Genomic DNA, 17383 nt, shown 5'->3' with positions numbered 1-17383 from the left:
ATGGGATTAATGATATAGGTGTGGTAACATACCAGCATCCTGCTGCCACAGTTTCTTTTGCCACCACAATTGAACTCAGGCTCTAAGCTGCTCTTTCCTGTAGGCTGATAGTAGAGAGCATGATATTTGTTTCTACTTGCTGGACTATTCTTCGGTACTCAGTATCAGGTTGGGGATTAACATTAAAAAAGTGATACCCTGAGTGATTGTAAGTAGTGTTAAAGGAAACATAAAATACATTACATTTAAGCTCATAGGGACTAGATATTTTCAAAAACCTGTTTAGGCATCATTTTGTCTCTGAAAATATTGAAATCTTCAATACTTTTTTCAATACTTTTTTTTTTTTTTTTTTTTTTTTCCTGGCTATAGACTATCTGTTAAGTGGAAAATCCAGAATAGCAAGCATTTTGACAACAGAGAGGAGACATTTAAACACATTGCCTATTCAAGTACCATGCCACTGCTGCTGGAGTACAAACACGGTGGTAAAGTGTTGTTACTTAAAAGAACATAGCTATTGTAGCAGAGGAGCAACCTCTCTAGAAACACATTTTCATTCAGCACATTTTACTGTGTAAAAGAAAGTTTATCTCACCTTCCAGCTGTTTTCCTATGAAATCCTGTCCTGGAAATAGTTTTCTTCAATGCCTGACTGTGATGATTGAGTAGTACCTGTTTTTTTAAGTCCTTAACAATCCTATGTGAGAGCAGTCTTCAGGTTATTTATCTGCATTTTATGTTCATGTGCTGCTACTAAAACTGAATTTCTGTTTCCCTATTTGTTCAGCTTGTCCTGGATTTGTAATTTCGACATCAGGATTTAGGTAGAGGACTGATAATACACTGCCATAGCAATGAGAGATGCTCTGCTTATTTCTGAAACAGCTGTGCATGCTGTGCTCACCAAGCGCCCATTGAGGCAATGCGGCAAGACCCCATCCAGACTGCTTTAGTCTTTGTGTTCCCCAAAGCTTTGCTTCTGATAAACCAGGCAGTGGGTGAAAGTTGGTTGGGGCACTGGACTTGATTTCACAGAATTTGTTAAAAGTAGATATATTGTTGTTTTGCTAAGAAAGTTTTGTTGGAAGTGGAGACAGCTATGTTAGGCTTACTCTTAGTCCTGCCTGAGAGAAGGTGATGGATGACTGTGAACTAAACCGGCTGTGAAACCTGCTCTACCTGTAGTGCAGGAGGCATCTTCTATCAGTATCAGTTATTTTTCAAAGGTCTTGGGAATCTGGAGGTCCCAGTTAAATGGAAGCCGGCAAATGTTGTCCCAGATTTTAAGAAAAGGAAGAAAGAAGATCTTAGTAATTACAGGTCTGTCAGTCTCACTTCATAGCTTGATAAAATTATGGAGAAGATTATTCTGGGAGTTACTGAAAAATACCTGAACGACAACACAGTCATTAGTCACAGCCAACACAGGTTCATGAAGGAAAAGTCCTGTTTAACAAACTTAATTTACTTTTATGACAAGGTCACCCACCTAGTCGACCAAGGGAAACCAGTTGATGTAATCTTTTTGGATATCAGCAAAACTTTTGATATTGTTTCTTACAGTATCCTTCTGGACAAAATGTCCAGCATATAGCTAGATAAATGCATAATACAATGGGTGAACAGTTGGCTGATGGGTAAAGTTCAAAGGTTTAGAGTAAGTGGGGTCACATCAGGAATTAGTGGCAATCCCCAAGGCTCCATTTTGGGGCCAGTTCTCTTCAATGTTTTCATCAATGACTTGGATATAAGACTTGAATACCCTACGTAAGTTTGCAGATGACACTAAACTGGGAGGAGCTGTTGACTCCCTCGAGGGCAGAGGGGCCTTGCAGAGAGATCCTGACAAATTAGATGACTGCGCAATCACCAATGATATGAAGTCTAACAAGAGCAAGTGCTGGATTCTGTACCTGGGATGGCACAACCCTAGCTTGGGGTACAGACTGGGGTGTGAGAGGCTGGAGGGCAGCCCCACAGAAAGGGATCTGGGTGGGTTCTGGTTGACAGCAAGCTGAACACGAGCCAGCAGCATGCCCTGGCAGCCAGGAGGGCCACCCGCACCCTGGGGTGCATCAGGCCCAGCACTGCCAGCCAGGCGAGGGAAGGGATGGTCCCGCTCTGCTCTGCGCTGGGCGGCCTCACCTACAGCACTGTGTGCAGTTTGGGTGCCACAACATGAGAAGGACATAAAACTGTTGGAGAGTGTCCAAAGGAGGGCTACAAAGATGGTGAAGGGTCTAGAGGGGAAGATGTATGAGGAGCAGCTGAGGTCCCTTGGTTTGTTCAGCCCAGAGCAGAGCAGGCCGAGGGGAGGCCTCATGGCGGCCTGCAGCTCCCTCACGAGGGGAGCGGAGGGGCAGGCGCTGAGCTCTGCTCTCTGGGGACAGCGACAGGACCCGAGGGAACGGCATGGAGCTGGGACAGGGGAGGGTCAGGCTGGGTGTTAGGGAAAAGTTCTGCACCCAGAGGGTGGTCGGGCACTGGGACAGGCTCCCCAGGGAAGTGGTCAGAAGAGACGTGAATTCCTGAACCATAATCTCAAGACTATTAGGGTTGGCCCAGTTTTCCCCTCTTATCCTTGTGAGAGGTGGACAACCTTAAATATTGCTGCAGTTGGTCTGTCTGAGGGCTGTTCATAAGGTGCCATGACTACTGGTAGAATTCAGATGATTTAGCATTTTTTGCCACTTTTTGGAAGAGTTTCACCCTGGCATATTGTCCATAACCAAGACTTTCCTTGCTCCCAGACTCCTGAGCTGCATGTGAGAGCTGTCCTGGATGCAAAGTTTTATGCCTATGAATTTGTGAATCATTTGGGGATGAATCAGTAAAAGATTTATAATGACCATTGATCTATTGATATTATTAATGTGAAGCGCTGTGTGGCTCTAACGTCGCTTTTTTTCTTTTTTTCTTTCAGTTCATCGCCTTTGCCTCTTTGTTCTTCATCCTAGTTTCAATCACAACCTTTTGCCTGGAAACACATGAGGCTTTCAATACTATTATAAATAAAACTGAGCAGGTTGTCAATGGAACAGAAACTGTACTACAGTATGAAATTGAGACAGATCCTGCCCTGACATATGTGGAAGGAGTCTGCGTGGTATGGTTTACATTTGAATTTTTAGTGCGTGTTGTTTTTTCCCCCAACAAACTTGAATTCATCAAAAACCTCTTGAATATCATTGACTTTGTGGCCATCCTGCCCTTTTACCTAGAAGTGGGCCTGAGTGGGCTCTCCTCCAAAGCTGCTAAGGATGTACTTGGTTTCCTCAGGGTGGTAAGGTTTGTGAGGATCTTGCGAATCTTCAAGCTCACACGGCACTTTGTGGGCCTCAGGGTACTGGGCCACACTCTGCGAGCCAGCACCAATGAATTTTTGCTGCTGATAATATTCTTGGCACTTGGTGTTTTGATATTTGCCACCATGATCTACTACGCAGAGCGGGTGGGAGCTCAGCCCAATGACCCATCAGCAAGTGAGCACACACAGTTCAAAAATATCCCTATTGGCTTCTGGTGGGCTGTAGTTACCATGACCACCCTGGGGTATGGGGACATGTATCCACGGACTTGGTCAGGCATGCTGGTGGGAGCCCTATGTGCGTTGGCAGGGGTGCTTACCATAGCCATGCCTGTGCCCGTGATTGTTAACAATTTTGGGATGTACTACTCCCTGGCCATGGCAAAGCAGAAACTGCCGAGGAAGAGGAAGAAGCACATCCCTCCAGCTCCTCAAGCTAGCTCTCCTACCTTCTGCAAGACGGACTTGAACATGGCCTGTAATAGCACACAAGGGGACATCTGCCTTGGCAAGGACAACCAGTTGATGGAGCACAACAGATCATCAGGTAGGACCCCACTGGAGATGCATGTTCTCTGAAAACACTTTATAGACCAGTATGTTTGGTAGGGGTCAGAAAGCTGCCAGCCTTTCTGCCAGGAGAAAACGTAGCCCCCACCCTTCTCCCCTCCAGTGTTTGCGTGTGTCAGTCTCATAGTAGACAAAATAGTTAGAGCAACATTCCCAAACCTCTATGTAGCTGGTCTATACAGTTTTGCTTGCTCTGTTGAGAATGCTTTCCTGCTGATGATATCAACCTTTTCTTTTGCCTGTTGTTTGTTGCGTTGTATGGATGTTTCTTGTTTTTCTGCATGACTGTGACTATTTGAGCAGCCACCGTGTCCCACCCTGTTGGACTCCATGGTGTTTTGCCTCAGTGTCTGTCTCTTGTGTCAGCTTTGCCTGTGCCACATCGTGGCCTGTTAAGCAAGATCCTACAAAGAAGCAGTCATTTAAAAGGAGCAGGTGCTTTACATCAAAAGCCCAGCACTCAAAGGAAATAAGGAGAAATTCTCTTTCTAGCTTTCTTTCCATTTGGCATTCTGCTTTCCTGGCTAGAAGAAACTCCTTCATCTGAGTTAGATGAGATATTGCATGATATTTACTATTAATTGGATGATAACTGTAAAGCTGATGTAGAGTTTGTTTGGAAAAATGAAAATGGCAGCCCCTCACAACATCAATATTATTAGTGTTGATTTTTATGATCTATATTACCTTATCTCTCAGAGTTCCAAATGCTGGATGAGGAGTATTTTTTGCTAATTGCTGTGAAAACACATATCAAAAGGCAGCCTCTGCCCCTCTAAGCTACTGCCCCACATTCCATCTTTCTTCAAACTAAAGAGGAAACTTTATCTCTCAGTATAATTAAAAGTCTTTTTTTTTTCTTTTTTCTTTTCAGTAGCAGGGATTTTTGTTTGTTTATTTCTTGAGTGTATTTATTCTTAAGCAAAACATAATCTGATTATAAAACTCACATACCAGTCATTAAGCTCCTGTTGGAAAGTTGCTAAATGTTAATAAGAGAGAAGAAAAGAAAAAACACACAAAACTATGACTGGTGTCATTCAGTAACTGAAATTTATTTTTTAGAAAGAAGAGCCTGGAAAATCGGTCTCTGAACAATATCCTTCTTTGTTCTGTTGCTCTGTTACTGAATAGCATTTATCTTGAAAGAAGCTCGGTTTCAGTCTCCGAGTGAGTGTTCACAAAGTTAACGTGCCTTTTAAATGTCCTAAATATATTTAGGAGGTTGGAAACCCTTGAAAGGTCTCACATCGAGGGTGGAATGTAGTTAGTTTTACAGTGCTTTGACTGATACACACTTTCAGACAACATCTTTAAAGTGATAATGGTAACAGCTTTTTCATGCCATCAGGTCCTGCCAAAGGTATGGAAGGAGAATGGAGAATGGAGGAGGCTCAGTGTGATCAGAGCAAAGAGACACTTTTGTGTGTCTGCAGCTTTATTTACAAGGTGTTATAATCCTTAAAGTTAGACAGAAAGCAGATATGCAAAAAAGGAGCAATTTTAAAGTGTTAACTTTTTCCTTGGTAGTGCCAGCACTCACACTAGATGCTCTAACTTTGTTTCTGGTAGAGAATGCTATTAGAATTATCAGCAATTTTGTACAAAACTTCAAGGCTGAATGGCATCACCCTTGGCATTGCCAGTTCAGAAAAGCACATGCTCAGGTTTAAATGCAAAGGTAAAGCTGAAGTAAAAAACATGCCATTACAAGTTTTTTTTTTTTTCTTGAAGTGTGGCCTGAATCTGAAATAGTAGATAATTTTTGAAAATAGTCCTTTGGGAATCTCAAATCAGAAGAGGTAAGAGTTTCAGTGTTTGACAAAATAAACAGACCAAAACCAGCATTTAATGTTGGGTACAAATGATGACAAGCTGTGCAAGTATGATAGCAAGTGCAGAAATGAAAGCTAAGTGTGTGTGATTAAACAGCTTTTAGTGTAAAATGTGGATAATTTAACCCTTCTGGGGGAGGGGTTGTCTTTAAAATATGCTAAACAACATATTCTAAGCAAAAATGACTAGCATGACCTCTAATTTAATAAAAAGGGTAGCCAAAATAGTAAAACCATTTAAAAATATCCAAGACTGACTGTACTTACAGTCTTTATCAGGCAACTAATTGAGCCTTGTGTTGCTTATTTCTTATTTCATGGTTTAGTAAAATCTTATATGAGACTTAAAAGAACAGGAAAGTCAAAAGATCACTTGCTCTTGAATAAAAAAAAATATTTTTTGCCATTTTGTACTGATGAATGATGAACTGCAATCTCGTTTTCTAATGATTTACCTTATAACTACTTTTTGAGTGATGGGAATATCTGGCATTCAACATAAGCTCTTTGTGATGTCTCATTTCCTCATTCATTATTGTCTGTAAATGGGCATGGTGCTTTAACCAGTGTTATCAGGTGAAGACAGTGCAGGAAGTGAGCAGCCACTCTCACCTGGTGAAAGGCTCCCTCCCATCAGACGCTCTAGTACCAGAGACAAAAACAGAAGAGGGGGAACATGTTTCCTACTGACAACAGGTGATTACACGTGTGCTACTGATGGAGGGATCAGGAAAGGTATGGACTTCTTTCATTAGATCGTAAAGATCACTCAGCAATGTGCTTGTGAAAAGCAAGCTTAGAATAAAATGATGTGCACAATGCTCTTAGAGGAAAGATTGTACCACAATGTATTTTTTTTTCTTTACCCCTAGCCATTCTTTCCTTGCTTTCCTTTTAAAAACACTAATTTCCTTTAGTCTTCACAAAAAGTGCCTGATGTTGGATCCTCATTTCACTTATGTCTTCATTTGTCTGTTACCTTTTATAGAAAAGCCTGCAATTCAGACTTTGCTCATTCAACCATTCATCACTTGATACCATTTCTCATTCTAAAAGACAAAATAATTATTTTAATAACTTTGGTCCACACTTAATAACCTAGTAAAAATTACAGCTGAACAAATTACATTTAAAAGATTAAGATAATAGAAGTAAACAACATTCTTGTTCTGAACACAACAAAGCGTATCAATGAGATGCTATTTAGATTTCTATCAAAGAAGAGTTAGCACCACTAATGCTAAACTAAAGAAGAGTTAGCACCACTAAAGAAGAGTTGGCACCACTAATGCTAAAACGTGACTGTCTACACCAACCAGAATTCAACTACAGTAAACAAGTCTTGACCTTGCAAGGTGATATAAACGTCTTACAAGTTATTCAGCCTCCTCAGCCCTATTCTGGGGTTGGGTTCCCCTGGTGGAGACTGCAAAACCTTCCAGAATTATGTATCGCCATGTGACCAGTGGCATGGCCATCTGATCAGGACATAACTGTCTGTGGCTGGAAAGCTAACCTCAGGGTATAACCCCCAAATCAGCAATGCTAGTGCTGTTTTTGCTTTTCTTTGGTGAAGAATTGCTTTGTTTTCTTGGCAAACTGTAATATTCTAACAGTTCTCTCATTCTCGATCCTTGGTGTGCGATCATTCATGTCAGAGCTCACCATCTGCAGTAGCCATGTGGCACTGAACAAACATCTTTGGCTGAGACTTTTTTTTTTTTAATTAGCTTTGTCTATAGCAATTGTAGTTGTTCCAGCCAGCCGGATCGAAGACCCTAAAGCAATTCCCTTGGTTATTCTGCAAATGCTCTTTTTATGTTTCAAAAGCATGAGCTCAGTAGGTTAAACTTGTGCAGGCAGATATGCAGCTAGAATGTGATATGTGTAGAATTTGTAAAGAGAATGATTGTCTCTATGCTCCTACATTTTACAAATTCCTGTAAATAACATTCAGATTAAATAGGACTTGGTAGCAAAAATTTTTTTGCACACAGATTTAGGACTTTGCAAGGTCTTCTTCACAACTAGGATTATTTACAATATCTCTAACAGTAAGGGTCCTGTCTTTTGGGGAGGTCAGAAAAACCCTTATAATGCAGAATGCCATGGCATCTTGCAAGATAAGGTTCTTGACTTCTTTTAGAAATGTTAGTATAAGCATTGGAGTGCTGTTAACTTGGCTTTAACTGTACTTAGAATGGAACAGAAGTAATGGAAGAAATTGCCTGTTAGTACTAATGACATATCTGTATAACAATAAAACATATTTTATATGGGGAATACGTGAATATTTTCATTGCAAAATCTAGATTCAAGAGAAAATTAATTGTTTCAGAGTTTCTACCAGAAAAACAGGGCTCGAGTTCAGAAATGACATATTCTCAATGAGAAATGTGCTCTTTGACTGGCTCTAATGATAACTACCGAGTAGGGAAGCTAGCTTATAAGTAGCATCTTTGAATTTTTGAATTCTTGAATTTAATCACACATTAAGTCTACTAGTTTTTTAAGTTTGTTTTATTTTTTGCTTTCTTTCTTTTTGTATATCCTTCTTGTTTGGTTTGTTCCTTAGCTGGTTCTTGGTTGTGTTCAATGATCATTTATTCTGAGCTTTTCTGCATTGGCGCTTATCTCCATCTCTAAGATGATACTGGTTCAGAGCTGATCCAAACCCCCCTGATCTACCTGGAAGTCACTGATTTTGGATTATGCCTCTATGTCTATTCATCTTGTATTTCTGGTTTTCATTTTTTAGGAGTTCCTGTTTTCTTTGTCATCTTTACCACCTTCCTCTCTCAGTTCATTTCTATTATCATTAGAGAAGTATCCAGAACAATATATACATATATAAAATTAATCCTAGTTTCTGTGTAAAAAAGCTACCTTATTCTTTTGAATTGTTTTGTAAGCATTAAATTTACATGGGAGGTTACATATATATATTAGCATTGTGTGTTCCTTCTGTTCCGCTTTCAAACATGATTCTTTCTAATCTGTGTAAATACTCAGAAACAGGAGGCTAGATTTGAAATGTATCAGAAGTCTGTCAAGCAGCACAGTTCAGCCTGCCCTTGCAATCTGGAGATAACACTGCATAATGTTTTAGCAGACATGAGGTTATACATATATTTTAAGTTCAGTTTTACAGTATGCAATTTTCAGTAGGTAAGAAATATTTTTATTATTATTATTATTATTGCTACATATTTTTTTTACCATGGCTCTCAATAGCTTGGGACCTGTACAAACAAAAATAGAGGTACAATGCTTCTGTAAAGAGTATCTATTCTGGGGAGAACCTAAGATATGATTTTTCCTGAAGGTATTAATTGCTTGTGGTCTGTTATATGGAGATTTGGAATTTGAACTAGTAACTGTTTAAATTAGAAAAAAAAATCCGTTGACATCCCATGTAATGCTTAGATGCACTGTTACTGACATTGTATAATTTCTGTGGGAAAGGTCTCAATATTTCACAGCAGTTCACAGCAGAAAATTACACTTGAATGTTTTAACCTGGCAAATGCTTAGGTGCATACTAATTTTTAAGGAAATCGGTTGTGCCACTGAAATCAATGGGACTTCTCCTGCTTGCAGTGAAACTGTATGCGTACTTTAGGAGCAACATTCCATCCAGCTTGATCTTCATTTTATTCTTCTTTCTGGTGTCTCTTTCCAGACCAATGGGCTGATCCTTTTCTTCATAAGCAGAATTATTCAGGCACTGTTGAAAATATTTGAGTATGAAGATAGTGAGACAGAGCAAAGCAATGCTTTTACAGTATTTTGCATAGACTCTATAAGGTGAGAACAATATATATGTAGCAAGAACTAGGTAGCTACAGCTCACAGTGTATGTTAACAGAAATGTCTGCAAGTGCAATGTTCTCTCCAAATTGTGAAGCATCATGTTGTTGCCTTATTTAAAGATTAATTCTTCACTAGTTGCTTATGTGGATTAACACCATTTATTTTATATCAGTTGGCTGGAGAAGGAACACAAATATGGTAACTTAAATTTACCAATCAGAAAGCATTTGCAAATATGTCAAACTCTGCTATCTTATAGTTTAATTGTAGACAAAAATTCTTAGGGTTAACATTTATGAATATGGAGCTTCTTTCCCATCATATCATTCAATGCTCTGCAGAAATGACTTACAATTAATTTATGCATTTTTTCTTTTTTAAAATATTTTATTTTTAGAGAAAAATCTTCCTTTATTAGGAATTGGATTTAACAGAGGTTATATCATTCTAACAGTTTTTACAGTCTGTCTTAACGGGTTTTTGATTATGCTTAGTCAGATAGCTCACCCAAAAACTCTGTTGGGATCTTTTATCTTACGCTCTGTGCAACCCTGATGACGCCAGTAGAGTGGCACAAAGTGCACATGGGGATGGGAAAGAAAAGGCCAGACCTCTTATGTGGTGTTCTGTTTAATTTCCTGGGAAAGAATAGCTGCATTAATTCATAAATTATTTTATTTGTTAATATCCTTTGGCAGTACTGTTTCTCTGCATTGAGTTCTTTTGCAGGCAGATTCCCTCTGAGTCCCAGATAGCTCCTTGGATTACACTACATTGTATTGTTTGTCTTTGTCTATTTATTTTTTTTTTTTTTGGCTGAATTCAACTGATGTCTGTGCATTTTCTCATACAAGGCTACGAAAAATCTCGAAGCTTAAACAACATAGCTGGCTTGACAGGCAATGCTCTGCGACTGTCTCCAGTAACATCACCCTACAGCTCACCTTGTCCTCTAAGGCGCTCTCGGTCTCCCATCCCTTCTATCTTGTAAACCAGATGGCATCAATCGGCTATATAGTATTAATTCAAATACTGTTTACCACATATTGGAAATAAATGTAGCATTAACCATAGGCTCCACAAATATGGTATAACTCCTGCATGATATAACTGTCAGTAGTAAGAAATGCCACTTGGGTAGCTGAAGATTTTTATCTTGGCTTTTAAAGATTATCTAAAGTAGCGCTTCTTCTTTCGTCTACTATATTGTCCTACTTTCCTGTGGCAATAAAAGGACAGTTAGTGGATGCCTTTGGCCAGTATATTCAATAAATAAGCAGTTTTTCAGGGAAATTTACTTAAAATAATGTGCTTCCAACTAATTATCTGTCACTCCATTGAACCTCCATTTCTTGTGACTCTAATCCATTCTGAAGATGTCTGGAATCGTGTCTTGGTTGCACACAATGTGACTTGGGTCTGCTCATTTGCATGGACCATCCTGTCTCCATTACCTGACAAGCAGTGTTGCCAATCGCGGAGACCACAGAGGGCTCTGGATGTGTGTACTCTCCATGTACCATCCTGCTGAAATGAAAGCACTGATAAACTGGTCTGCATGTGGGATTGTTTTTCTTTGTTTAACCTTCTCTTTTATTTTTTAATGATCTACTTGTTTATAAATGGTCTTATTTTGTGATTAACTTACTTTGGTACTGGATTACTGTATCAGAGTTCTGAATGTCTCCGGTTGTTTGCACACAGATAACTGCAAAGAGGTTGTCATTACTGGTTACACGCAAGCAGAAGCCAGATCTCTTTCTTAATGGCTTGGGGAAGGCACAAAACATGCAAGAAAGGTAAACGCCATCCAGACTTGCAATTTTAAGCTAGCAAGTGCTGCTTGGTACTATAGTCATTGCTCTACTACAGGGTTCTTCAACATTTTCAGAGGCTGAGTACCAAGTAAAATTGAGAAGATAACTGGGGGCTTTTTTGTTCCACTGTGAGAGTAGCTCTCAAGTGGGGTTTTTGACCAGACTTATACCTCTGGCTCATGAGCATTTAAAAATTCTTCAGTCAATGTTTTTTGAGGTGCTTTGTCCTATGTGTTGTTTGTCTGTCTGTTTTGCAACTTGTCTACTGTATTCTCCATCTGTCTCCATAAAGCACAGATACTGTTAAAATGCCCCCTCTCTTAAGGCTAAGGACACTTTTCTCCTTTTCTCTATTTTATTTTTTATTTATTTATTTTTCATATCAACTATATGTATGTGTATAAAGACATAAATATATTTTTCAAGTGCAAGTTAGTATTATATAGACTAACTAACTCAGAGCGAGCACTCTGAAGATTTTTTGAGTGGGATTTAGTAACGATTTTACAATGCTGACCGGTTGCCTATTGCATCAATCCTCCTCCTAGCAACCAGCATCCGTTACAGTTCTGAAACTGTATCTTCTCTAGTGGCTTTTTCATTCAATATAAACCTGTATTTATGCAATGGAACAAATGCAATAGCAGATTTGATTTTCTGGGCTGGTGAGGAACAATTACCCTAAAATACAGAATTTTAGAATTACATAGGGAAGTCTGTAACTACTGAGATCTTAAGAGATCCTTGAGATTGTTGAATAATCCCTGATTGTCATGTTTTATTTTTTGTTAGGACGAGAATTGTTGACCATGTAACATGTTCTTCTGTATATAGCCTAGCCCAATAGCATGACTTGCATGTCAGAATTCTTGTACAATAATGTATTTATCAAAGTATACATTTCTGATATTTAGAGATGTACATTGATTTAGTTTTGGTAAAATATTGTCAATAGAGAGATAATTGAAAAAAGCGTTTAGCAAAGGAATTAATATATTTGGTGCTGCTGTTATATTAACTACAGTGTTGTACAGAATTTATCATGGATTTTTGACTGCTGAAAAAGGGACAATGGAATTTAGCCATACCAAGGACTGTACTGGAAAGAGACTGCTGCTGCTGAATGGGCCCTGATAAACAGCTCACACCCTGAGGAGGTCACTGAGACTTTACTTTGGAAGTAGAGTTTGTTAAAGAAGATTAACGACTGCTCATAATTACTGCTGCCAGAGGAAGGGGTGACTAGTCACTGTTGATGAGTCAGCTGTAAATAAAACGTGTGCATGGAATATCAGTTTTTATCTATATCAAAGAAAGCTGAATTCAAGTCATCATTGCTAAGACTCCATGCAAAGACCCACACCCTGATGCATATTATTGCTGGTTCCTGCAGTAACTTGTGCTGTGGATCATACAAAGACACACACTTAATAATGATAGTGATGTAAACTACATCTGTCTTGACTTCTGTCATAACAATGGTATATTTTGCAAAGGTCACAAAAATGAACAGAGTAGGTTTGCATAAGTCCTTGCTTTCTCAGTTTGCCATGATCTATATTTGTATGAATTCTAGTGTACATGCCAAATCCTAAGTTTACTTTTCACTTTGATAAGAGAAATGTGACTGCAGACAAACATCACTGACTTTGTTCACAGCACACAGTCTTCTTTCATTGTTACCTCAGACTATAAGTATTATGAGAAATAAAATTCTGGCAGCAAGACTATTTTTTTTTCTTTTTTAATTCAAAGTGTTGCAAACCCAACATCAATAAATATAAAAGATGTATTAAAATTATATCTTAAAAATGTATATTTTACATAAAAGAGATATTCATTGATCAGCTACTTTCTGTGATTTTTGTGGTAAATGGATCTAGTCTATTCTATGTTTATGAGGCATTGTAGTGGTATGATGTGGTAATTATGTTCTCTCCATCTTATTCAGTGAGAAATTCTCCAAAATCTGTTTTGTCACCCTGGTGTCCCAATTGTAGGGACCTGTCCCAGTTGTGAAACTCTGTACTGTGGAACTTCTGTGAACATGTCAAGGTGCATGCACAATCCTGGTGGAAACCAGTGGCAATGTAATACCTGAATTGGAGAATAAAAGGCAAAAGACCTGGGGAGGAACTTGGAACATACCATCTGAAGTGGCTCATGCGCTTTCTTTAGCAGTATCGGTCCCTTGCCTGCCACTGGCCATCCCAATTCTCAAACCAATTTCCGGGGGCACATAAGGAGCTAATTCAATGACTAGCATGAGCTGGCTTCTAAACCAATATAAAATCTTCCTTCTTTTTAATGAGCCCACGCCTTCTGCGGAAGTTGTAATCGGTCTAGATATTATTGGTCTCAAAACAGTTCTATTGCATTCTGGTATGAAGTGAACCTAAAAAAAGTGACAAATGATTGCTTAAAACTTCTAATCAAAGGGCATCAAAGGGTATTTGGGGCAATCAGTGAAATCCATGAATACACAAGCAGAATATCAGAGGGGGTGAGGGTACTCGTACATCTGCATGCATGATCTGGGAGGCTGTTACTACAAAGGTGTTGGAACATAAGGAAGATTCCAGAAAGCAAGCCCCAAAAGCGTTCAAGTTTTGGAAAATGTGTTAAGTGACATGATATCAAAGCTCAATGTTCTGAGTTTGCTTAAAAGGTTAAAAATTGCCTGGACTGTGCCCTGTAAGCATTACATACATGAAGAAGAGGTATAGCAGTCAACCAGGACAGGGCTTACAGCCAACTCCAGTCGTGCATGTCTGATGCCTGCCCCAAGCACAGAGAGAGAGATGTCTGCCTTTCCTCAGTGCTACCCGGGGACAGTGAGAAGCCCTAAAGAGGATGCAGACCAGGTCGTGCATTGTTTTGGGCAAGACAGTAGAAAACACTAATGACTACCAATACAGGACCTTGTGACCAGAACATCCTGATTGCAGCTATTTATCCCCTCCTCTTCCCCCCCAAGAACTAAGCCTATGTGCAGATGTTTTCTTTCAAAACTGACCGGGAGGCCAAGGGAATGGTGAGTCCATTAACAGTTCCTGTGTCTTGGGACTATAACCCAAATCTGATTTTTCTAAGAGGGAGAGTTTGCTTAACCACTACCACTCAAACACCAGCCCCCTTCTGGCTTCAGGGCCCCAGAAGGGGAGGCAGGGCCTTGTTACGGGCAGTCGACCAGCAAGGTTTACCTTGCTCAGACTGAGGAAGGCTATGAACCTAGGTTTTCCACTTCAGGGTAATGCACTTATGTCTCAGATACTACGTAAAGGATGGGCAGCACATTTGCATCCATTTCCTCTCTTGGCCATCCTTTAAAATAAGTAAGTAAAATGATCTTTTGTAAAAGGGGGTTTGCTCACCCAGCCACTGTGATGCGCTTACACAGAGCAGATCTACACGAGTCCCCAGGGACCTTCAGCCCTGCAGCAGAACTGCGCTTGGAGAAAAGAGCTTTGGGTCAAGGAGGAAGAGGCTGTATGAATGCAGGTAACCTGTAGATCAAATAGTCATCAAGCGGTGGTGATGGGAGCTTATGGACCTGCTTGAAGGGCCCAAAGATCATTTAAGCCTTTAATAAGTAAGACTTAAGGATTAGAAGTCAGAAGTGGATAAATTTAAACTGGAAATAAGGTTAAAAACAATGCATCCACTAAAGCAACTTACCAAAGGGTGATGATGGTTGGCTTTTGAAACTGTAACCTAATGTCAAAAATTTGCATCTTTTTGAAAGATAAACTTGTGCAATAGCAGGAGTGATGCAGAGATCAAAATCTGTGACATATTGTGGAGATGAGCAGCTTATGGTACCTTCGGACCTTGAACATAGTTACTGTTCTTATGAGGTTCTATTCAGCACTGAGAAAACTTTGCTGGCCTGCCTAACTTTGAGACACTGTATTAAGTCTTATAGGTATCTACTACAAGCTGCCACAAGAACTGCTAAGAAGCATGCAGCTTACGATAATTAAGATCACACTGTGTGTTGGAGGCTTTTTCAAGTGTGAAAAAAATTATTGTTCCTAAACATTCTCTTACAAAAGGTTTGGATTAAATTAAAACTGATAAAAGAGAAGGAATTGTAAAGAAGCCTCTGTTCAGACTGGTTCCTGAAAACCAGAGGGGGAAGGGACCAATGTGACATGAGCAAACTTGCCAGCATATTTAATATGAATATATGAATTTTAAAAGTCATAAATGAATTAGACTATATGAAAGAGGAGGGCATTTTATCATCAGAATAAATCATGCAGGAGTCGGATTAAGGAAATTGGAATGGAAAACTGCTACTAGAAAGAGAAAATGAATATATTAATATGCTGTATTACAAGCAGTGGCTTGAGCGATTCTATAATAGAGCCTTTGAATACTAACTGAGTGAGAAGAAATTACAAAAAAAGCAAAGGTTTCTATCAAGTTAAAGTTATCAGAAATATTAATATTTTTATGATACATTATTTCTCCTTTTTATTTAATTAATAAAGAGACAAGTTATTTTAAAAATGATGGTTTCTACAGCAGAGAAATGGCTCGAGCAAATACTGAGATCTTGGTATACATGTGTTGGGGACCTAACCGGTGTGCCAACACCAGCATTTCCCTCCTCCTTAACTGGCTATCCCTGGGACACTTTGAAATTGTGGAGGTATCTGATTCCTGGTCCCAGAGATGCAGGTCTGGCACACTCCATCTCTGTGCGAAGGAAATCTGTGCCTGGTGGCTACTTAGCACTGGAGTGTGCTCCAGCCCCCGATGTGGAAGCACCCCCATGCAGGAGCGCCCAAGTCACTCCCTGTGGCTTCTCGTTGCTTGCTAGCAACAAGTGCATACTTCCCCCTGCCCAGCAACCTCCTCCCCAAAAGCCAGCTTTCTGGTGCTTGCATTTTTTTCTCACCAGCATCTTGTTGAACAGCTGACAGATTTCAGATTCCTGTTTTTCCATCTTCACACTCAGAGATGGCAAAAATCTAGCAGATTTAAAACAAAACAAAAAAAGGTACGAGATGGACACTTTTTGAAAATTTGACACCAACACTTAAACATTTCATTTAATATCTCCTGTATTATCTGCAGGTGGAAATATTGAGGTCAGTTTAAAACAAGGACAACAGCCAGGCTATCCTGAAACTTCCAGGCTGAGTTCATTTTATCCTCTGCACCTGGTTAGAGCATTGCTGCATGGTGCTATTATATGAAGCTCTCAGGCTTTCTTCTAAAACAGGATTTGGGGATAAACTGCTAGGGCAAGTCAGATAGTACTGTCTGAAGGTGAGTGTTCTCACTACAGCATGGCTGTGACCTCTATAGGACTAAAAACATAACACCCTTTAAAGCACAGAAAGTAGAGAATCCCCTATCAGCCTCCTCAGAGCAGCATTAGACCTGCATAAGGTAATGAATTACTAAAAGATGAAAGTGGAAGCTATTTTCCTTGACCTTAAGACAGCTTATTTGCAAAAGCAGCAAGATCAGACTTATTTAAGAATCTTAGCCTTTGCAGGGAAACAATGCAAAACTCCATCAATCTGAAGAACAGTAAACCATAGCCACATTATCCTATTAGGCTGATTCTAAATATAGAACAGATTTTCAGTTTCTTACAGGGATTTCCTTGCTTTGTGACTAAATTCAGCACCAGGGTTTTATGAAAATCTAATTTTCTTCATGGCTATAAATATTGTCGGTACAATGCAGTATTTGGCACTCTGAAAGCCTTTGAACTATCCCATTGTTTGCCAGTGCTTTTTCATGTTTTGCCAGCTTGAAAAATCAGGCTTCTTCTGAACTGGAACACTGGAGAGGAGAGGAAAGGGAGCACTGAAGGACATGGTATTCTTGATTTGTTGTGAAACCTGCTGCATGTAACTGAAACTACACGTAAGTAAAAATACACAGCTTTCCTTATGTCAGTGCCTTGACATTGACTGTAACTTTTCCAGTTCTGGAACTCTGTGTTGGTTGGAAATCATGACAACAAGATTTATTTAGCTACTGCTGTTTATAACCTCAATTTAACCCTTGGTAAT

General features: G+C 39.5%; 1 protein-coding gene across 11 annotated transcripts in view; it reads left to right on the top strand.

Annotated features, from left to right (window-relative positions):
- The window catches only part of KCNC2 (potassium voltage-gated channel subfamily C member 2), a 109158-nt gene extending 95666 nt beyond the window's left edge, over nt 1-13492 (top strand). The window contains exons 3-6 of one of the 11 annotated variants that reach the window (XR_013955711.1): nt 2927-3857; nt 6283-6450; nt 10383-11327; nt 12370-12423. Coding sequence is in view for 10 of the 11 variants with exons in the window: in XM_080606548.1 (XP_080462674.1) it covers nt 2927-3857; nt 4184-4315; nt 6283-6450; nt 10383-10519 (1368 nt within the window). In the remaining variant the exon portion in view is untranslated. The other 10 variants (XM_080606548.1, XM_080606551.1, XM_080606549.1 and 7 more) reach the window with 10 other exon arrangements.
- Nucleotides 13493-17383: the final 3891 nt, after the last annotated feature.

Source organism: Anser brachyrhynchus (genome assembly GCF_964034855.1).
Source record: "Anser brachyrhynchus genome assembly, chromosome: 1".
In the NCBI taxonomy this organism is placed as follows: Eukaryota; Metazoa; Chordata; class Aves; order Anseriformes; family Anatidae; genus Anser; species Anser brachyrhynchus.
The sequence above is the reverse complement of the archived record's forward strand: the minus strand, read 5'-3'. Positions and strand labels throughout refer to the sequence as shown.